Source organism: Myxine glutinosa, chromosome 2 (genome assembly GCF_964187855.1).
Source record: "Myxine glutinosa chromosome 2, kmMyxGlut1.1, whole genome shotgun sequence".
Lineage (NCBI taxonomy): Eukaryota > Metazoa > Chordata > Myxini > Myxiniformes > Myxinidae > Myxine > Myxine glutinosa.
Window position 1 is genome coordinate 50,168,565 of NC_136262.1, and position 22,728 is coordinate 50,191,292.

A 22,728-nucleotide genomic window follows, 5' to 3' on the forward strand; every position below is an offset into this window, starting at 1 on the left:
GGACGTCATCGACTTGGAAGTCAGCTAACATCTTATTCATCAAACATCCTTCCTGCTTATATATGGCGTGAGCAAAAAGCATTTCCGCTTCGCTGCGAAGCTCAGTGTCGTTTGCTTTGGTTTGAACCTCCGCTTAAAATAAGTGAAATGAAACATTTTGAAAATTTGAAATTATTCTCACTCAGATTTCAATATCACCTTAATGCATATTGTTGAGATGTTTAAACTTTATACAAGTAAATGATTTGCAATACTGGCGACCACCATGTGGCGCTAATACGATACACTTGTATAAAGAGAACTGGGATCCTCCCCCCACCTTGAACCCACTCCCCCAGATATGCTTATATAAAACCTGCTGTGGGGGACCGTTTGTGTATTTATGATGTGCGAGAAAACTTTCCCTGGAGTGAACATCTTTCTTTCTAAAGAGGGGGTGAGGGTGGCATGTTACTCCCTGGATTGCCACCGAAGAGGATGCGGGTCTGCTCATGCGGATTAAAACTTCATACACGTAGAGTGGATATCGATTACATTTCATGGCTGGCAGGGCATGCTGAGCAGTTATTTGACAAGATCATAGTTTTGGTTTTGTAAAATAACCTCTTCGCTATATTTCCCACAACTTATGTGGTGCTCTTGGTAAATATGTACAAGGAATGAGGTTTTTCTTTTTATTAAAATCAAAAATACTTCAGGGATAAAAGCAGTTTTGCCTCCACCCTTTACATTCCCCAATCTGGCAATATAACATGCTCTATATGTACACACAGAAAGAAAAAAACAACAACCCAGTAATGGTTCGAATAACGTCCACATTCTGCCATTGGACTCAAAAGTTTAAGGGTTCATTAATCAACACAAACGGTGAAAACATTTGAAACTGTTATGATTACATCGTCGAGGAAAGACGACCTTCCTCAGAGACAGTTGTGCTTAGCCTCAAAAAGTTTCCGAAGAGGTCATTGGACAATTGGTGTGTGTACACAGATCTACTTTAATATAGATGCGCAGATCTACTGTAATCTGTATACCTTAAAGGCTCAGCAGTTAAATTCTCAATTTTGATGACCAATGGAACTGGTCAAATTCGTAGGTGACTACTGACCTTCATAAAGTCACTGTTCACGAAGGACTAAGATTTACTACAACCCAGACAACAGCGGTCGAATACGTGTCCATCAATTTACATGACACCAAGAACTGGCAGCCATGAGTTGCACTGATGCACCCATATGGTGGGTTTACTGGAAAGCCTATTCACTCACACAATATAATCTGAAATATGAATGGTCCAAAAAACATTGAAAAAGCGCATAGAAACCTTTTGAAAGGGCAACCAACATACATTGGACAACGTTCGGGGTTTGAAGGGTAAAGAGAGTTTATGAAATGGAGAGCAAATGCAGCGATTAAACTTCTGAAGACGGCACACCGAAGATCACCATTTGAAAGGCGCAATCACGTGGAGCCTTAAATGAAGACAAAGGCATCGCGTGAGCATTGACATGATGTCCCAACACAGTTGGAAAGGCAGAAGGTCAAACACATGATGTCCAAGTTCTTTGTTATAACAAGTCGGGCGTCATGGGGGGGTGAGTGGTTTGAAGATCGGATGGCGAAGAAAACTATCAAATTGTGTAAGAAACTGGCAATGAATGGAAATTTACTCGAGGACAAACTTTGCTGAATGACTCCTTCACTTTCGAGGCCAGTGATGAATATTGCAACGAGTTGTTGCGAACATACTCCAACTCTTCACAATAAGTGAATGGAGTAAATGAGCTGTCGGTGGAAGGGGGAAGTGCTGACGAGGATGCTGTGCTGTGAGCAGATATGTCCTTCAAGGCCTCCGCAAAGATTCCATCAATGGGCGACGAAGGACCGTCTTTTCAAGATGCAGCAGCTGAGCCAGAGCCAGGCCAAGTACACATCCTGTTGTGGGTTCATGAAGAATCCTGGGCAACAGTTAGCCTGTTTGGCATTCCCATCTAAAACCAACGATTTGCGACGCTGGAATCCCAAGTTCAAACCCTGTCAATATTTTGTCCATCGTTTACTCTTCTCCTTCAATTCATGTAAACATACACAGACGTCTCCCGATGCCTTTACCCTGCATGTGATATGTACAAGTTCCTCCATGAGCCTTAGATCACCGTTGGTGTGACCATCCAAGAGTGAATCTTGATCTCCATGGGAGTTATTATCCTTTCAAAACGATCTTCCCCTCCCACAAAAATACAATACAAACCCCAACTTTGGAGTAGTTATGCGATTGAGGAAATAAAAAGGACAAAAAAATAAAAAAAATAAAAACAACTAAGTGTTGTACATAAAAACCAAATAAAAACAAGACATTCAAAATATCCATGCATGGCGACCATTCTTACTCACACGGCCTCATATTTACATTTCTCAATCTAATGCTTTGACATTTACATGATTATTTAAGTTCCGGTGTTGCTGTGGCCCGGTTACAATAGCTACGGTTAAACAGTAAAAGGTGCTCATTTACACGGCGCATTGTTCCACCAATGGAGAAGGTGCACCTGTGTAAAGGAGGGTTAATGAGAGCAACAGTAATTGAAATTGCAGTGTAGGAAACGGTACAGTACATTGCGGGGTATTGTGGTGTCAGAGCTTGCAGTACAGTGCATTTGCTGTATGGTATGCGATGGCAGAGCGCAGTGTGTAGTGCAATACGTGGCACCACGAGGTATGATTGGATAACAAAGGACAGTGTAATATGATGCAAGTCTTTACTTTATGGAAGAAGTATTTTACGAGGGCTGTAAAAAGAAGTAGAAGTCCATGGGCCTATCACTTCGCTGGTCTCTGTCTTCTTCCACGTCATTTCTGGTCTTGCACCCTCTTTTCCCCTCCCACCCCCCAAGTATCTGATGGATGCAGATGGTCCACCAGCAACCCCCTACTAGTGAAACTGACTAAATCATACAGAACCATTGCTCACCTCCACTCATTTATTCCTCTTTTTCCCACCTGTGGAACCGCCTTCCACACTCTCTTCGATCCAATTCGTCCCTCCCAGTCTTCAAGACAGCTCTTCACCACCATCTCAAATCATCCCCCTTCCAAAGACATGATCTTGTCTACACCCCTTAAACTGCTCCCATCCCTCTCAAAATTTTGCTTATGCATCCATCTTGACCACCCCTGTGTTCTCCCCAAACCGTCGTTACCTGCATCTCCTATTTCTCCATCTCCGTCTACCTTCTATTGGTGTTTCCCCTTTCTCCTGCTGTTCCCTTTGTTATGTTGTCCTGATCTGTTATGTGTCCCAGCTCACCCATGAGTCTAGACAATGTATATTTTTTAAAATGTGGACAGGAAGGCCAGGATTTGACCCAATTGATTGAAAAGACAGACACAGACAATGCAACAAAGCAGTGGAAGAGGTCTATGAGAGATGACTCCACCATGTTATGGTGATAGTGATGAACCCTTGTATTCACATTGCCAAACAAACAAGCTTGGACAAAAATAAGAGGACTGCTGCCGGATATCTCTTCAAAATACACTGGTCCTCCATTTTGATTTGTGGTCGTTCTTAACTTTCCTACCTCTCAGTAACTTTAAATGTTTATCATCGGATACAGAGTCTTTGCTTCGTAGAAGCTGCAAGCTCGTACGAAAACAGCTGATATCCTACACCAGAGTTGTGTTTGCTGGGGCCTGTAAGATGGTGATGCCAAAATCAACGAAGGAGTACATTAGTGGAAAGAAACGACGAGATTAAAGTTTCAGATGGCGATCAGGTTGGTTTATGCAGCTGGGCAAGGGAGGAGTTTCTTGTCTCATGCAAATAAATCACATTTCCTTCGTAGAACGCTTTGTCACTGCAATAAGATTGCACATTAAACTTATGTTTACGTGATGGCATATCCTATTATTGTTGGTGCCCTGCAGCTACAATGTACAGGCCTGAACCCCAAGTGACACCGTCTGCACTCTAACAGTCGTGGTGGTCGCACAATCCCACCAAATAGCAAGGTGCAAGGGCAGCTCGTGCTCATGGCAGCTTCACAGCTATGCGCCCGACGTCTCTCCGCTGCTGTCTCTGCTGCTCTTTCTCCTGCTTCTTGCGAAGCTGTTCTGCTGCACGGCGCTCCCTTTCCACTAGCCGCTGCTGCCTGCAAGACCAAATATACATGGACGCATCACAACACTGCCCAGATGCAGATGATTATGTTAGTAAACCAATGGCAAGGCAGTGCAAAAGGCTTTGGAATACAAAAATGTAGAAATGGTGATAATGAAGGATTTACCAACAAACTGCAACGTTGCTGCAGCAGCACTTTCAGGCTTGAGTAAAACCAGTGGGAAGTGTTCTTTAAATTGCACCATCGAAAATAAATTGCACCATGGGGGTCGTACGGTGGCCATCTTGAATTTCATCATGCACAAATGGCTAAAGCTAACGATTTCCATAATTTTTAAACTGGACATCATAGAAAGCCAAATAAACCGAATTTTCCATACAATTTGGACATGAGAAAATGTTTGGAAGCAACATTTTTGGGATTTGAGCATGTCTTGTGGGTCAAATCATTGAAGATATGGGGACAAAATGCTAATTAGACCAGAATCGGACATATCTCTTGGGATTGTGCCTTGCGGACACATGTCCGATGAGGCTAGAGGTGGCATTTCGCTCGAGAAACTGACCAATAGTTTGTGTAGATGTGCTTCGTCCCTCACCCTAACCTCTGTATCAGACGGTTGCCAAAAACTTAAATATTTGGGAAGACAATGTACATACTTTAACACTTCTTCGGTCTCCCAGCTCAAGACATTCTGATCGTCCCAAGCTCCGCTTTGGTCATTCCAAGCCTGCAGCTCACCTAGCTCTGCCTGAGGGCGGCAACATTCACCACACAGGTTCACAGACTTTCCATCTCATTCATCACCAACAAGATAACAATGACAGCGTGGATATCGAAGGCGAGTAAAAAGGGAGAAATGCACAGGATGTTTAACAGGGAAATAACCTCTGTGGGAATCCTAGGAAAAGCGTTCTGGGAAGAAGAAGGATAGATGCATTAATATTAACAGTTACCGAGGGGGGTGTAAAAGCCAGGTCATGAACCACTGTGAGCCTGCTGGAAAAGTGTGTGTCACCAAGATCATTCCCTCCAAGGCTGTGACCATCGACACCTTTTCCCAGAGCTTCTAGCTTTTTCTTTATCAAGATCTGGGGAAGGAAAATGTAGAGGAATCAACATTTCTTTGTTTTAAGAAATCAAATGAAGTTGGCTTTGAAGTAGGCATAGCTTTTTATTTCCCAGCACATGATATTTCATTTGCTAAATGTTTCCAAAGAAGATAACCTATTTCTGTGTTGACCCTTCTCGACACGTCTCAGGTTACAAAAGGCCAAATGTTTGAGTAAATCGGATTTTATTTTGAATGCTTGATCAGATAGGACAACCAATGGCCCAGTGATACACACACTTGTCTCAAAGCCTGGGTTCGAATCCCAACCCAGCCATAAACTGCCATTCTGGTGTTTCATGGACAGGGCGATTCATCAATGCATGTGCCGTCCCTTGGATGGACGTTAAACGGCCGTCTCGGCTGGCATTAAATCCGTGGACATTAAAGACAACATGGTATCCTTCGTGACTAGTATTCGCCAGCTCCATGAACAAATTCCAAATTCTTGCCCTAACCAGCAGGGGGCACTGCATTTGCAGCACAGCCACACTCTCAGCAATGATGCAAACTAGCAGCCACAGGCTGCACACACACACAAATAATGATGAACAACTACGTTCAGTGGCTTTTATTATCAACTGGAGTCTCAGAAGCATCTACGAGAGTCATCCCCAAAACTATGCCAACTCACCTATACAAGAGACTGTCAATACAGATATCGAGGCAAATGGTAGAACAGAATAACGGGGGTAAGGGATCCATGCCAGCCTCGGTGGCATAATGGATGGAGTGTCTGCTCTAAATGTGGGAGGTTGGTGGTTCGAACCAACCTTGGCCGAGTCATACTAAAGACTTTTGAAATGGTACATGCTGCTCACTTGCCTGACGCTCAGCATTTAAAAAGGATAGAGCACGGACAAACAACCATAAGTTAGAAATGATACCACAGGCTTCAATAGGCCGAATGGCCTCCTCCTGTACCGAAGTTTCTTGTACGGGAACTCATATTATAATTGGCGCAAAATATTGCAGAGGGAAACGACAGAACATATTCATTCCAGTACAATATGAGGAATTGTGGGTGAAGGAAGGGAACAGGCTGTAGTTAAGCTTAGAGGTATGAATGGGAGAGACCATGAGGTGGTGTTGGGCAGAAGACATGGCTGGGCCATATTCACCAAAAATGCTGTCGAGTACACTGCACCTACAATGGCACATGTGCAATCAACAACAGACATGTACAAACACGAACAAAAAGAAGACCGGAATACCTTCTGCGTTTTGCGGATTGTGGGCGCCATACCACTGAAATAGTCCACTTCAGGTTCGAGGACTGGCGCAAGTGTAGAGTTGTTCACTGCAGGCCTATCCCCTTCTACCCGCACACTCGTAGGCCCATCTTCTTCCCAAGAGTCCCAGCTCTGTAGGTCTGGCTGGAAGGAATGGATGGATAATGTGTAGAATGTATGCATAATCATTAAATAGATACACTAACTTGTTCAAGAGGAGAAAATTAAATTAAATTGCCTTCCTTTTGGCTTGCAATGGATAAATTTAAGTGATAAGAATTTCATGTGACCCTGCTTTGGTTAAAAAAAAAAGAAAAGTTGAGCATTATTCTGTAATCAACTGGTTCAATGACTTTTACAAACTCCGAGTTCATGTTGGCCCTTCCGTGCTTCCATCTGAGCACTTAGCTCACAATGTTGTGACCCCAGGTTAAAATACCACATACTTCGTAGATTTGTCCAATGTCTCATGATGTCTTCATACGTTGTTTGTAAAAGGTACGTCGATGTCTCCTGCATCAAAAGCTGCGCTCAATTAAGGGGGTCTACGGAGGGGGTTTGACACCCCAAAATAGGTATTTGCTCATTTCTCCGAAACCACACATACTATTTTGATGAAACTTGGCCACAAGCTGCATACCTGAGGCGCAACGAAGGTGTATTAACCACCTTTAGGTACAACGAAGGTGTATTGACGACATCAATATCTGCACTCATCACAGGGGTTTAAGGGGGAGGGAGGGTTTCACCCCCCAAAATAGGTATTTGCTCATTTCTCCAAAACTACACATACGATTTTGACAAAACTTGGCCATAAGCTTCATATCTGATGCCTAACGAAGGTGCATTTACCACATCAAAATATGCGTTCATTAAGGGGAACTACGGAGGTGCTTTTGAACCCCTAAAATAGGTATTTACTCTCTTCTCAGAAACTACACACACAATTTCAGAGAAATTTGATCACAACCTTCATCGCCCATGATGTACCAAAGTTTGTTCACGGCATTAAAAATATCATTTTTAATGATAGGTGAGTTTCAGGACCCACAGTCCTATTTTTAAAGAAAATACTCAAAACTTATTTTGAGGAAAATGAATTACTGTACAGAGCACTCAAATGCTGAAAATTAGGTTTTATCCTGCATCTAATACATATGAATTGTTCTATACCTGATGGTGACCTGATGGTGACCTGATGGTTAAGGCGCTTGGCATTGGATATGGGAGAGCGGCCAAAAATATACATATATAAAATTGAGTGTAATCCCGTGTTTGGGTGCTCACTGCAAGCATGCGACCCTTTAAATACAGATTGGCTGTTGTAATGCTAAACAGGCCCATGGCTCGTTAAAGTGCATCTCCCCCATTAGCTTGGCCATCTAAGGGAGACGATTGTTGTCTTTTTGCAATGTGACGGCACAATGGAACATGGAAAGAGTGGTTGGCAGAGGGATTTATTTTTGCCTGCATTTGCAAGTTTAGCATTCACGGCATATGGAAAAAAAACAAACAAAAAAAACACCTTTAGAGGCCATTTTTCCCCGCAAGGCGGGGGTTGGCCTTTTTCGGGCACCGTGGTTGTTGTTGTTTTTGTTGGTCCCCTTTTTGAAGCAATGTTTTACGGCTGGATGCCCTTCCTGCCGCCAACCCTTTTTGTCGCCTTTTATGACAAGCAGGGAATTACCTGTGAACTGGTACTCAATTTGCCGACCTCGGAAGGATGACAGGCTGAGTCAACCCCCCTGGCGTTAATTCAGCGATCGACCGGGATTCGAACCCAGGATCCTAGGATCCTAAGCTGGCACCCTAGCCGCTAGCCCAACACCAGGGTTGGTAGTTAGAGCATGGCATATGGTAGTTAGAGGCAAATGCCTGTAGCAGCTATGGTGAGGGAAGGCAAGATAGACCATAGATGATGTTGATGGAAAATAATGTAGAAGGTGGAATAAAATGCTCAATGTTTTTTTTAGGATCTTAGGGTCTCGAGTTAAAATTCAACCATGCCAAAAGTAACACCAGACGGGTCGGACGCAGCCCATCTTCCTTTTGAGGTCGGCAAATTACCAGATTGCTGGGGTGAGAGATCAATCACAGTTGATCTGGAGATAGCAGTGGCATTTCCCCTACCCAAGTCGTAGAAGCCAGTAAAAAGTTGCCTTTGGGTCACATCCGACTTCGGTCAACACCTGACCATACACATTACCCAATACGGTGTGTATGGACGCAACTCAACCCAGGTTATAAACTCTGCTGCCCCGACCCGGATTCTCTTACAGCTTCATTAGGAGTGTCTATCCGAGCTGAGTTCCAAGCTCATTTTCCAATTCCATGGATGATTTTGATGGACGTGGCAGTTTTTCTCAGCAGTGTTGAGCGAACACCGACAAAGTTCAAGCCATTTTTTTGGCTAATGGCAATCCTAATTTTCTTTGGCACGTTTTAAAAGCACGAAGGTGGCACAAGAGAAGAGCGAGGTTGCAAAGGATTAAAAGATGAAACATGAGCTTATCATGAAGGCGATACATGTTTATGGAACGCACCGTCCATGTACCCAGGCACTTTCCGGCCTTGCAATGAATGTCAAACAATGGACTTGACTAGCCGCCTGGGCTTGCTAGATGAGTCTGTGGTCTGAGGTGCACTGCTAGACCAGAGAGAAATGCTATGTCTATAAGCGACTTCAGACCTTCAATCTTGTCCTAGCGACAAGCTCATCTCATGTTTGTAATATTTTGCAACGTCTCTCTTTTGTCAAAATATTTATTGTGATCTATCACAATATGTGGCATATCACAAATAATCCTTGAATCTTCATGTGAAAATGACAATGGGATTTCACATTTTGCTGATCATGTGTTGCATTCATGTGCTCATAATTAACAGTTCACCTATTGGATGATTCAAGCCAATCCGAATGCACAGGACAACTCGGACCTCGATGCACTCAGAAAAACAGACACCTACTTTCACAAGTATGGGGGAAGGGGCAGAGGCTGGGGTTCAACGCACCCTGCCAGGAAAAGTTCTGCCAGGAATGACCCAATATCAAATTTAGAGTTAAAAAGAAAATCTTCTGTATTGACCCCGTTACACTAAGGGCCAAATTTACGAAAGGCGTTTAAGAGTTAGACGCGTGTAGAATCGCTAATTGTGCGATGATCATCCGTTCAAAGTTAGTCGCCAATCGCCGAAGAGTGATTATCTACTGCGTGATCAAAACCTAATCACAAGCGTTCAAATAACAAAGAAACTTTGACACGTTGGCGAGGACATGTTTAAGAGTGTGTTTAAGGCCGTGAAGCAAGCTTTCGGCAAAAATGGCAGAGGTCGATAGTCTCATACTTACTGGCAGTTTAAGTTAACTTTAGAATAACTACAAGTTACGCTATTGTGGTTTATGTTCAGCCGTAAGGACTGCTGGCAACTGAAGTGATTACAGTTCTAACTAGAACGGCACTCAGTAGAGAGCATACCTCTGCCTGGTTGGCCATATCACTCAATGGTGAAGAATCACTTTTAAAAATTCTACTCGCTGGATCCGGATACGGATCTTCACCAAAATTGAATCGATTCCTCCCCGTCACACACACAACCTGTCCAACAAGTTTCGTCCAAATCTATCCATAACTTTTTGAGATATCCTGCTATGTATCGTTTTTGGCCCTACCTCCCAATGGTGAAGAATCACTTAAAAAATTAAATAACTTAATTTCCGAATCCATATTCAGATCTTCACCAAAATTGAATCAATTCTTCTCCGTCGCACACACAACCGGTCCACCAAGTTTCGTCCAATCCGTTCACAACTTTTTGAGATATCCTACTCTGTATCGTTTTTGGCCCCATCTCCCAATGGTGAAGAATTACTTTTAAAAATTCTGTAAGCCGGATCCAAATCCGGATCTTCACCAAAATCTAATCATTTTGTCCTTGTCACATACACTACATCTCTTCCAAATTTCGTCCGAATCCGTCCACAACTTTCTGAGATATCTTGTTCACAAACAAACGGACAAACAAACAGACAGACAGGGATGAAAACATAACCTCCATCCACCTTTGGTGGTGGAGGTAATTACAGTCGTCTGCAGAGAATAACTATAGTAAAGGGACATATAAGAATTGCATGGCTTATAATTTGTAGTTTGCTTGGGACGTGGATATGGGTGCGTTAGAAGTGCTTGAAAGCTCACGCTTTCGAAGCTAAGTGATCTTTCTCAATTGTGTTTTTGTCGAGACTATCTATCTTTCGGTGTATGTACCTATAGCGTATCTTTTGGAAAATGTTCGGTGCTAATTTTTCGTACATGTATACACAATCGTCGGTTAATGCGTATCGAGTATTCTGCGGCCTAGTACTCGTAGGCTTGGCTACCGTACCGTCTCCGACCTTGTGGTTTTGTTTTTCTCTCAGCGATTCGTCGAATGCGCTGCAATTATTTTCGTTCTCTGTTTCGTCCCAGTCGTTCACCCCATACCTCCTTGTTTAAAATCTCTACTCAAAAAAAAAAAAAACCCCAAAATTTTTTTCCTTCCCAGGTCTTATTCGTTTATTTGTTGTTCTTACTTGTTCGTTCGTTCTTCGTTCGCGATCACGTGGTTAGAAATGTATAATCTCTCCCCTGAACAACTATTTTCTCTCATATATTATAACACCCTTTTCTTCTTTTCCTACAAAAGGATGCTTTCATCTTGCTCACCAAATCTATTCATTCCAAAAAATATATATAATACCATCTCTTACAGTTCCTCCTTTCTACATTCCCTAAACTATCCAGAACTCCACCCCTCCTTCAGTGTCCTCAAACGTATTTTTGACTCGAAGGTCTCAAACTCATTTTGCAAAAAATGTTCGTTTCCCATGAATCGTACACTTTTCAAAATCCAATCTCACCCCTCCCCTCCAAATCCTCCCCATCACCCCTGTCTGTCTGTCCACCATCTCTTATCTTCCCCCATCCAAAACCTTGATCTTTTCTACCCCCGCTAATTCACCCCAGATCCACCTTGTTTGAAATTCCAACTTCTTTCCTGGAAGTCCTGGCAGTGTCCATATGTTTTATACCTCTCCCACCACCCCCTTCCCATGCCCCCCCCCCACCCCAAAGCCCTCGCCCTCTCTCAGATCTCTCGATGTCTCCATGTCTCTCGGTCCCTGCTCTCAAATGTTGTGTTTGTGTCCTTCCCCCTCTCTCCCCATCTTGTCTACCGCTCCCGATGTTATATGTTTTATGTGTCGGTTTGTCTTTCTGTGTGATTAATGTTCGCTCTTTCACGAGCCTCGATCTTGTATACAAAAAAAAAAAAAGAAGAAAAAAAGAAAAAAAGAAAAAAAAAGGCCCATCCCTTTCAAATCTCCCCCCTTGCCCCTTCCCTCCCCAACTCACCCCACACCCCTCCCCTCCGAGACTCTCTCTCACTCCTCCCCTCCTAGACTCCCCTCTCACCCCTCCTCCTCAAAGCATCCTCCCTGCTTCTTCCACCTTCCAACTTTCACCTTTCACCTTCATCTCCCCCAACCTTCTGCCTCGCTCTTCCCCCTCCTCAAATAACACCTCACTGTGGAGGCACAATCTCCATCAAACCTTTTGTCCGCCCCATTCTTCCCTTTCTCCAAGCTATTCTGAAATCTCTGAAATCTCTGACACACCTTCAACAGCTCTCCCTACCTCTTCCTCCTCTTCCACATCTTACCCTACCCCTCCCCCCGCTGTTCTGGACCCGATGCTCCCCCTTCCTCTTCATTAACGGTATGGACCTCAAACATCCGGGGCCTTCGCTCAAACTTGACTGATCTCTCCATACAGGTTGCTTCTGACAAACCAGATGTGATCTGCTTAACAGAAACTTTCCTCCTTCATGATGTCTCTGATGCCTTGGTATCTCTCCCAGGTTACTCCCTCCTCCGGTATGATAGACCTGAGCCTCGTCCTGGAGGTGAGGTTGCTATCTTTATAAAAAACTCTCTTCCTCACTCGCCCTCCACTGCCCTCTCTCCACCTCACCCCCAGGAATACCTTTGGCTACGGCTTCCCCTTCGCTCCCACCTTTTGTTCATATGTGTGTTGTACCGTCCACCAAACAGCGATGACTCCATCTACATCTCGCTGTCTGATAATATGGACCAATTTCTATCTACCCATCCCAACTCTCTCTCTTCCTCATATGTGGTGATTTCAATTGTCACCATGCCAGTTGGCTGGGTGTGGGTACCTCTCTCACCAGTCATGGCTCTTCAGCAAAGGACTTCTGCGACTCACTGGGACTGACACAATCTGTCAATTTCCCGACCCGGATCTCAGTCAACGGAGCATCTTCTCTTCTGGATTTGGTTATGACAAACTTCCCTGACAATGTCTGCTGCTCTTCTTCTGCTCCAATCGGCTCATCTGATCATGTGCTTGTCAAAGTGGACATCTCTCTGACCATTCTCAGAGAGCCTCCTCAGCGTCGACGAGTCTGGCATTTCACTCAGGCCAACTGGCACGGTCTTCAAGCAGCCATCAATCATCTGGACTGGTCTCCCATCTCTACCGCCTCTGACAACTCATCCTGGGAATTCTTTCAAAGTAAATTGCTCTCTCTCATGCACAGATTTATCCCATCTCGTCTTCAGTTGTCATACCCTTCCTCCCGTCCATGGTACACGGAATCTTGTGGTGAGGCTGTTGCCCTGAAACAACTTGCTTTCATCTCCTGGAAAGCAAATCCAACGGAAGGAAATCTCATTTCCTTTCACAAAGCCCGAAACAAGTGTGTGTCCACCCTCAGGAGAGCCAGGAAACAATATCTCACCGTTCTCAAGACCGAACTCTCTTATCTGTCTCCCTCTTCCAAATCCTGGTGGCGTCTGGTCAAATCTGTTTCTGGTGTTTGTTCTCCCTCCATCCCCTCCCTCACCTCAAACGGCTTAACGGCTGACTCCGCACGTGAAAAAGCTGAATGCCTCAACTCTGTGTTTGCCTCTAAATCTTGTGTCCCAAACCCATCTCTCTGTACCCACCGTACCCAGTCGTACCCAGCTGCTCCTGGACTCTGTGTCCTTTCCTCCTGACAAGGTGGAAAAGTTTCTGTCAACCCTCGACTCTGATTCTGCAACTGGTCCTGACGGCATTAGCCCACGGGTCCTAAAATCATGTGCTTCCGCTCTTTCACTCCCTCTTTCTGTTCTCTTCACCCTCTCTTTTGCTCAAGGTCATCTGCCATCTGCTTGGAAATCAGCCAACATCACCGCTTTGCACAAAAAAGGTGCAAAAACAGATCCCAGCAACTACAGACCAATCAGCCTTCTCCCAATTATCAGCAAAGTCATGGAATCCATCATTGCTTCAGATATGAAATCTTTCCTCTTCTCCAATGGCTTGATCTCTGATCATCAATTTGGTTTCAGACCTGGTCACTCTACTCTGGACATGCTGCTTCTGCTTTCTCAACAATGGATGGAGGTCCTCAACACCAAACAGGAAATTAGAGCTGTCTCCCTTGACATTTCACGTGCCTTCGATACGGTCTGGCACCCTGCTCTGCTCACCAAACTCTCCTCCTTTGGTATCCATGGAAATCTCCACGCATGGCTGGCGGACTTCCTCTCTGGTCGTAGTCAACGTGTGGCCCTGAATGGGTTTCTCTCATCTCCTCTTCCTGTTCAGGCTGGAGTTCCCCAAGGTAGTGTTCTGGGCCCTGTGCTTTTTCTGGTCTTCATCAATGATCTCTCTGACTCTCTTGAAAATCCTCTCTATCTCTTTGCTGCCGACTCTACTCTCTGTCGCTCCATTCCTCATCCCTCAGATCGGCAGTCTGCAGCCTCCTCACTCTCTGCAGACCTGGACAAAATCACAGACTGGGCAAACAAATGGAACATGTCTTTCAATCCTGATAAATCTCACATTCTTACGATGTCTCTCCGAAAAGACCGACTGGAAAACCCTCCCATCCACTTTCTGAATAATCCTCTCCAAGAAGTTCTGTCACTCAAGCTTTTGGGTCTCACTATTTGCCATGATCTTTCCTGGGAAAACCACATTTCAAATCTGGCCTCCAAAGCCAGTCGCCGACTGGGCATCCTCCGTCGTGCGAAGTCCTTCCTTGGCACACCTGAGCTCCTCACCACATACAAGGCTTTCATCCGCAGCTCTATGGAATACTGCTCTCCCCTCTGGTCTGGTGCTCTATGGAATACTGCTCTCCCCTCCTGCCTCACACCTAGCCCGTCTTCACGCTGTTGAAACCAAAGCATTCAGAATCATTGGAATCTCCCGCGATGAAGCTAACTCCAAGGGCCTTTCACTCACTCACCGCAGGCAGGTTGGTGGTCTTTCCGTCTTCTACCGACTCCTCTCTGGCCTTGCCCCCCCAGCCCTCTCTGGGCTCTGTCCGCCAAATATTCCTACAGGTCGCACAAGATCTGCCTGCAACCCTCTTATGGTTAAACTGCCAAAATCAAGACTTTCTGCTCACCTTCACTCCTTCATTCCTCTTTTCTCCTGCCTCTGGAACAAACTCCCTCACTCTCTTCAATCCCACTCTACCTACCCTCCAGGTCTTTAAAACAGCTGTTCACCACCATCTCTTACCCTCCCCCATCCAAAACCTTGATCTTTTCTACCCCCGCTAATTTCAGTCCCCTTGTGTTTTATACCTCCCCCCCCCCCCCCCTCCCCTTCCCACGCCTCCTGCCCCCAAGCCCTCTCCCTCCCACACTTCTCCCTGCTCTCAAATGTTGTGGTTGTGTGCTTCCCCTTCTCTCCCCATCTTGTCTTCCGCTCCCTCTTTTTGTATATTTTGTTTGTCTGGTTGATTTGTTTGTGAAATAAATGTTAGCTCTTTCACGAGCCTCGATTCAGTATACACAAAAAAAAAAAATTTTTTTTTTTAGCTGAAGAGGATGCAGAAGAAGATGGGAATAAGGCAGGGCGCTGACACGCATCAATAACCTTCGAGGATAAATGCAAGTCTCAAAATGATAAGTTTGCTCTCTCACCTTCTTGCCATGTGGAGGTCATAACTACCAAGTTTGGTGAATTTCTGCACAGCCATTTAGGAAATAGCGTGATGGACGGACAGACAGGTAGACGGGGACAATTCCAATATCCCGCTCGTATTTTTTTTTTTTTTAAGAGTGGGGATAAAGATTGGCTTACTAATTAAAGTCATCAACAATATTTAGTCTATCCTAGATAAGAAATGACGATAAGTGGCCCGAGTGGTGTGCCTGAATGATAGCAGGCTAAAGTGAGGTGGTGCCCAAAATAAAACGAGCTTTCGCTTACCTGATTGTGAGGGACAAGAGTCGCTGCACTGTACTGCATGCTCGTGGGGAGTGGCAGAGACTCTCCGCTGCGTTTTCGGCTGCGTCCACTCCTGCACATAACCACAACCAGCTAGGAGGAATCCCACTCGCCGACACTGCGACCAACATCGCTTTCAAGTGTCAAGTACGCACACCAATGTGGTGTGTCCAATACTTAAAAAAATAAAAATACAGATTTCAGGAAGTGGTGATGGTGCAGAGGAAGCACAAGAAAATCATGGACGGGCTGATTGAAAGGGGAATTGACAAAAAAAAAACCTTTTGAAGAGACAAGTCGATGTGTTCATCAACTATCTACCTGTGACAGGTCGATTTATTGATGAGACTCTATACTTATTGCATGCGTGTGGTGGGAAGGAGTTCAATTGACACAAGGAAGGGAATGGGGAGATGCAGGGGCGTCGAGAGGGGGGGGGGGGGGGGTCAGGGGGAGTCGCTGCCTCGGGACGGGACAACTCGGCACGACGAGCTTTGAGGGGCCCGAGTTTCTCCTGCAAGTTTTTTTTTTAAACAGTACAGTGAAACCCCTCATCGACTCATCATCATTTTCTCATCGTTACATTGAAACCCAGAAGCTGATTTTGCTTTCCTTGCCGGCTTTCTTGCCGGAAACGACAATATTTACCGCTGTTAATGCTAGTTTCAAACTTTATTACAGAAAATGGTTATTAACTAGAAATGTGCATTACAAAGAAATGGGTTTGTATCCTCTTTGTTCAAAAAATTTATTAACCATCTTCTCACATACTTTTTTTGGCAATCTTATGGAGAAATATTGTTCAACAGTCGAGGATGCAAAATGACTCGATCGGTCCAAACGTCCCGCTATCTCCTTTATTTTTGATCATATGATTAAATAAAAGTGACCATTTGTATTTAAAAAGTTTTTGTTTTTCATTGAAGAAAGTTCCTTAAAAGGTTATAAAAGAGAAAGGGAGAGGGGCGGGGGGGGGGTGGGTCCCCAAGGTTGTTTGCCTCATGGCCCGTGCTGGCTCTCGACGTGCCTGGGGGAAGGTTATGTTTTCACCTCTGATTGTGGGCAAGATATCTCAAAAAGTTATGGACGGATTCGGACGAATCTTGTTCAAAAAGCCGTGGACGGGTTATGGCAAAACTGGTGGATGAGTTGGCAAGAACAAGTGGATTAGATTTTGGTTCAAGTCCATGTACATCCGGCGCATCAATAGGATACAAAACGCAAACTGAGCAACGTGGCGGAGGTATGCGCTCTACCGAGTGTCGTTCTCGTACATAAAATGTATTCATTCAACCCAAGATAGAATTGACATTTCAAAAGTAGGGAATTGCTGTGTTTGTGCTGTCTCTTCGCTGAACAGAAACAGGTATCGTTTGTTCGCACCCACGGCCGATCTTCACAACGAGCTCTTATGCCCTCATGTTGATGATAATGAGTCTGCTTTAGATTTCTCCTTGTTATTTGTCAATGGCCAGGATGAAGGAATATCTCAATATCAAACTTATCTTGACTCATGGAAGAGTGAGGTGACAGAGGGTAGAAGGCAAAGCACTTGATGGGACAACACGTGCACGCACACAACAAGGGGAGGATATGGAGGAGAATGAAGGAAACAGCAACCTGAAAATTGATTGAGAGGGTGAGTGAAGGTACTGGTGTTCCATAATGAGGGCAATTGTTGTCGTTCTTAAAAAATATTTAAATAAATAGCACAACACTGAGCATCGTATTAGTCGTTTAACAGATTATACAATTAAAACATTACAGTCTTAATACTGTGTAAACAGTCTCGCTTATTTGGCTGACCTGCATAGCAGCCGTTTCAGAAGAGCAAACAAGGCGACGAAGCACGAGCAGAGACGAGACGCACGAAACTGCAGGATTGCCATGACTTTGAAGCTAGTTGCCAAGTTTCCTGCAAGTCCTGAAAAACAACATTAACAAAGCACAAACAATAAATCTTGACACGTCATAGTATGTAGCAGCTAAACTGAAATGTCAACAAAAACCTACGGTTCAAGGAATAAAATCATTAAAATAGAAAGCACATTATACAGGATCAAAATAGTATTATCTTATAAATTTGAATATTCAGCTGGTGCCGCTTTGTAAGTATTTACCCACTTCTGCAATGACTATTAGGTTCTAGTCACATACCAAAGGGTAGCTTGACCATTTGGAAAAGGTCCTTCATGGAGAGACTGCAGAAGGTGCACTGCATTTGCTCAATTGTGAATTAACCTTTTGGATTTGCACTTCTTAAAACTCATCCCACATTCACTACCTTATAACAGCAACATTTGGATTCTCAAAATTCACTACTTTGACGCTCAGCAGAAGATCATAGAGCAAGGACAAAGAACCATAGGTTGGTAACCAAAGCACAGGTTTGATGGCCCTAATGGCCTCTTCCTGCATTAAAATTCCTTGCAAGGGAAGTCGTATTATTATTACTCTCGCCAGAGTTTGAGTCCGTTTGTTTGTTACTTGTGAAAATCGAAGATTTAAAAAGTATATTGGTTGGTCTTGTGCGTTATTTACTTGGCCAAATTTTTTTTAGGGAGAAGTATGTTGTTCACTCCGGTTTCTGTGTGTGTGTTTTTTGTCTGTCCGCTCATACTTGCCTGAATTTTTTTTTTTTTTTTTTTTTTTTGTGTATACAAGATCGAGGCTCGTGAAAGAGCGAAATGAATGAATGAATGATCGTTTTAAGGCCATTTTTCCCCACTCGAGCAGGGGTCCCATGTTAGGCCTTGCGGACCTCATGAAAATCATGGTTCCCTTTTTGAGGCAATGTTTTTATGGCCGGATGCCCTTCCTGACGCCAACCCTTAGTCGCCTCTTACGACACGCAGGGATACGGTGTACCTATCTATTCTAAATCGGGGTACACACCAGGATCATTCATCCCAGCAAGCTGGTACTCAATTTGCCAACCTTCGAAGGATGACAGGCTGAGTCAACACCCCTGGCGTTAATTTAGCGATCGACCAGGATTCGAACGAAGGATCCTAGGATCCCAAGCCTGCACCCTAACCGCTAAGCCAACACCAGGCTTTCACTTATACTTGCTTACAGGTCACAATTTTCAACCGATCTTCACAAAACTTCACCAAATGGTAGAGTTGGTCATAAGAAAGAAGCCTATTGTTTTTGGTGTCAAAAGGTCAATAGGGCAACATAGGCCAAAGGTCACCAACTTTGTCATACTTCTAAAATCCTCAATTTTCATCCGATTGACTTGAAATTTGAAGAGGATTTGCATATCTCGACACTAAATTCAACCACCAAGTATTTTTGATGTCAACATAGGCCAAAAGATCAACATAGGCCAGATTTCTAAAATCCTCAATTTTCATCCGATTGACATGAAATTTGAAGAGGATTTGCATATCCGGACACTGAATTCAACCACTAATTATTTTTGAGGTCAACATAGGCCAACAACTTATTTTAGGGATTTTGCAAGTATCGTGCTATGCACAACATATTTCTTGTTTGTTTGTCTGCGCAGAATAAACATGATTTTCTCTGCAACTGTTGATCCGATTGACAGAAAATTTTCACCATAGGAGCAACTCCTGTAGAATTTTAAAATAATTATGTCATAGGTCACGTGGTACGGGCGCCATCTTGGACAAACTGAAAAACTTTGCACCTCTATATCTCTGAAAGTGCTGTACAGAAAACATTGAGACATGGCCCATTGTAAAGAACTCTCCATGTGGAATAACATATGTTAATGATGATGCCATAGGCATCTGCAGAGACAGATATAGACATAGGCATCTCCGAATGCGGGCTCCATTACGATGTTATAATTCGACAAGTGCAAAACTTCATCCGATCAAGATGAAACTTTTTGAGTGTCAGCGGGATAAATTGGTGGAGAAAAAAATGATGATGTCATCGGCCACGTGGTTTAGCCGCAATCTTGGAAAAACCAAAAAACCTTGCACCCTGAAATATCCGAAAGCGCTGCATAGAAAAAATTGAGATATGGCTCATTGTAAAGAACTCTCCATGGGGAATAAAATAAGTTAATGATGATGTCATCGGTGCCTCCATTATGACGTCATGATTCCACAAGTACAAAATTTCATCCGATCAAGATGAAATTTGTTGAGCGTCATCTAGGGATAATTTGGTGGAGAAAATTTTTAAAAATAATGATTACGTCATCGGTCAAGTGGTTCGGCCACCATATTTGTTGTAACACAAAAGACTTAAAAACCATAAAAACTACGTCCTGGCGAGGGTCTACAATCTCTGCTCTTTCTTGTTACTACTTGCTGAAGTGCCCGTCTATGATGGGTAGTAACAACGGGAAATCCATGTAAATACCATAAATATTCTCTTTCAGCTCACCATTTTGTGTGAAAGCTGGATTATTTAATTAGTTTCAAATGAAATGATTTTGTGTGCACATATATATTTACAATTTAATACGAGTTTAGGTTTCCCAAATAAGGTCATGTGCTCATTTTAATTCATAAAAAATGCAATTGCTGGAGAGACGCACGCACGGACACTGAATATGCTCTGGGTAACACCTTATGGGTCATTCTGACAAGCACGTTGACTTGCGGTAATCTTTAAGGGACTTGAATCAATGTGTTAGAGGCCAATTGCTCATTTGGCTACCGTAGAATTCAGCTTCCGAGGGTGCACACCCACTCCGAACCGGGGCTCACCCACTCCGAACCGGGGCTCACCCACTCCGAACGCGGGCTCACCCACTCCGAACGCGGGCTCACCCACTCCGAACGCGGGCTCACCCACTCCGAACGCGGGCTCACCCACTCCGAACGCGGGCTCACCCACTCCGAACGCGGGCTCACCCACTCCGAACGCGGGCTCACCCACTCCGAACGCGGGCTCACCCACTCCGAACGCGGGCTCACCCCCAACGAACGCGGGCTCACCCACTCCGAACGCGGGCGCACCCTCTCCGAACGCGGGCGCACCCTCTCCGAACGCGGGCGCACCCTCTCCGAACGCGGGCGCACCCTCTCCGAACGCGGGCGCACCCTCTCCGAACGCGGGCGCACCCTCTCCGAACGCGGCGCACCCTCTCCGAACGCGGGCGCACCCTCTCCGATCGCACCCTCTCCGAACACGGGCGCACCCTCTCCGAACGCGGGCGCACCCTCTCCGAACGCGGGCGCACCCTCTCCGAACGCGGGCGCACCCTCTCCGAACGCGGGCGCACCCTCTCCGAACGCGGGCGCACCCTCTCCGAACGCGGGCGCACCCTCTCCGAACGCGGGCGCACCCTCTCCGAACGCGGGCGCACCCTCTCCGAACGCGGGCGCACCCTCTCCGAACGTGGGCGCACCCTCTCCGATCGCACCCTCTCCGATCGCACCCTCTCCGAACGTGGGCGCACCCTCTCCGATCGCACCCTCTCCGAACGCGGGCGCACCCTCTCCGATCGCACCCTCTCCGAGCGCGGCGCACCCTCTCCGAGCGCGGGCGCACCCTCTCCGAACGCGGGCGCACCCTCTCCGAACGCGGGCGCACCCTCTCCGAACGCGGGCGCACCCTCTCCGAGCGCGGGCGCACCCTCTCCGAACGCGGGCGCACCCTCTCCGAACGCGGGCGCACCCTCTCCGAACGCGGGCGCACCCTCTCCGAACGCGGGCGCACCCTCTCCGAACGCGGGCGCACCCTCTCCGAACGCGGGCGCACCCTCTCCGAACGCGGGCGCACCCTCTCCGAACGCGGGCGCACCCTCTCCGAACGCGGGCGCACCCTCTCCGAACGCGGGCGCACCCTCTCCGAACGCGGGCGCACCCTCTCCGAACGCGGGCTCACCCTCTCCAAACGCGGGCTCACCCTCTCCGAACGCGTGCTCACCCTCTCCGAACGCGTGCGCACCCTCTTCGAACGCGTGCGCACCATCTCCAAACGCGGGCGCACCTTCGCCGAACGCGGGCGCACCATCTCCGAACGCGTGCTCACCCTCTTCGAACGCGTGCGCACCATCTCCAAACGCGGGCGCACCATCTCCAAACGCGGGCGCACCTTCGCCGAACGCGGGCGCACCATCTCCGAACGCGGGCGCACCTTCGCCGAACGCGGGCGCACCATCTCCGAACGCGGGCGCACCCTCTCCGAACGCGGGCGCACCTTTGCCGAACGCGGGCGCACCTTCGCCGAACGCGGGCGCACCTTCGCCGTACGTGGCCACAGGTGACAGTGTTCACCACGCGTGGATTTTTCAGGAGTTGCACTTTATTGCTCAAAACTTCGACACCTCACTGCAGTCAAGTTATGAATTACACTTCAAAACAATGTCAGATTTAAGAAACTGAAGGCATAAAGCAAGCACGCGTATGTAAGTTTACAAAGGTGCCAAAGAATACCACGTGCCGACAACTTTGAACGTTTCGCGGACATGGTTCATGTCATGAGGGTGCGGGAAGTCCTCAGGAAGCCACATCACCAGGTCAGCCTCCACCAAACCAAATCTACACTACCCTATTAACGACCCACCGGACATCAAGTCTCAGGGGAGGGTCCACGGTACAGTACCCTGCTCTCCAGGAGAGATCAGATGCTCGGTAACAAGGCACGATGCACCCACCGGTCTTGCCAGCACCGAAAGGCGCCATGCGTGGCACACCGTGTCGGCAGAGGTAAATCAACAGAGAATCTGGTCACTCCACATAAAGATAACCAGGCAAGCTCTACGAACAAGAAAACCCCAAAATTCTCGTAACCAAGGTCCTACCAGATGGTAAACGATGAAAACTGCACTTCCGGTACGGCTACCGGAGAGTGGAGACGCACACCTCAGGTTTAAATTTTATTTTTATTATTACTGTAGACGATGTTTTACGATTAATTAATTGCCACATTTGGTGAATATACAAACGATTTTAATTGATTCCACTGGATACTTTCAGGCATGCCTCCCAAGTTGTTGTTCGTTCGGCTCTGAGGACGAGTGGAGGTTTTCCGATTTTTTT

The 22,728-nt window shown here is 45.9% G+C and overlaps 1 protein-coding gene across 5 annotated transcripts; it reads right to left on the reverse strand.

Moving 5' to 3' along the window:
* Nucleotides 1-660: 660 nt before the first annotated feature.
* EBAG9 (estrogen receptor binding site associated antigen 9) lies at nt 661-22,560 on the reverse strand. 5 transcript variants are annotated; one of them, XM_068108261.2, is made up of 7 exons: nt 22,491-22,560; nt 17,561-17,678; nt 15,737-15,827; nt 6,447-6,608; nt 5,078-5,212; nt 4,781-4,872; nt 661-4,151 (listed from the first exon to the last, which is right to left on the reverse strand). In XM_068108261.2, the coding sequence occupies exons 2-7, from the start codon at nt 17,641-17,643 to the stop codon at nt 4,031-4,033; spliced, it is 684 nt and encodes a 227-aa protein (XP_067964362.1). In that variant the 5' UTR covers nt 17,644-17,678; nt 22,491-22,560; the 3' UTR covers nt 661-4,030. The 5 variants fall into 5 exon arrangements, with proteins under 5 accessions (XP_067964362.1, XP_078629388.1, XP_067964361.1 ...); XM_078773262.1 differs by having other exon boundaries at nt 6,447-6,604; nt 22,491-22,523; XM_068108260.2 differs by having other exon boundaries at nt 22,292-22,523.
* Nucleotides 22,561-22,728: the final 168 nt, after the last annotated feature.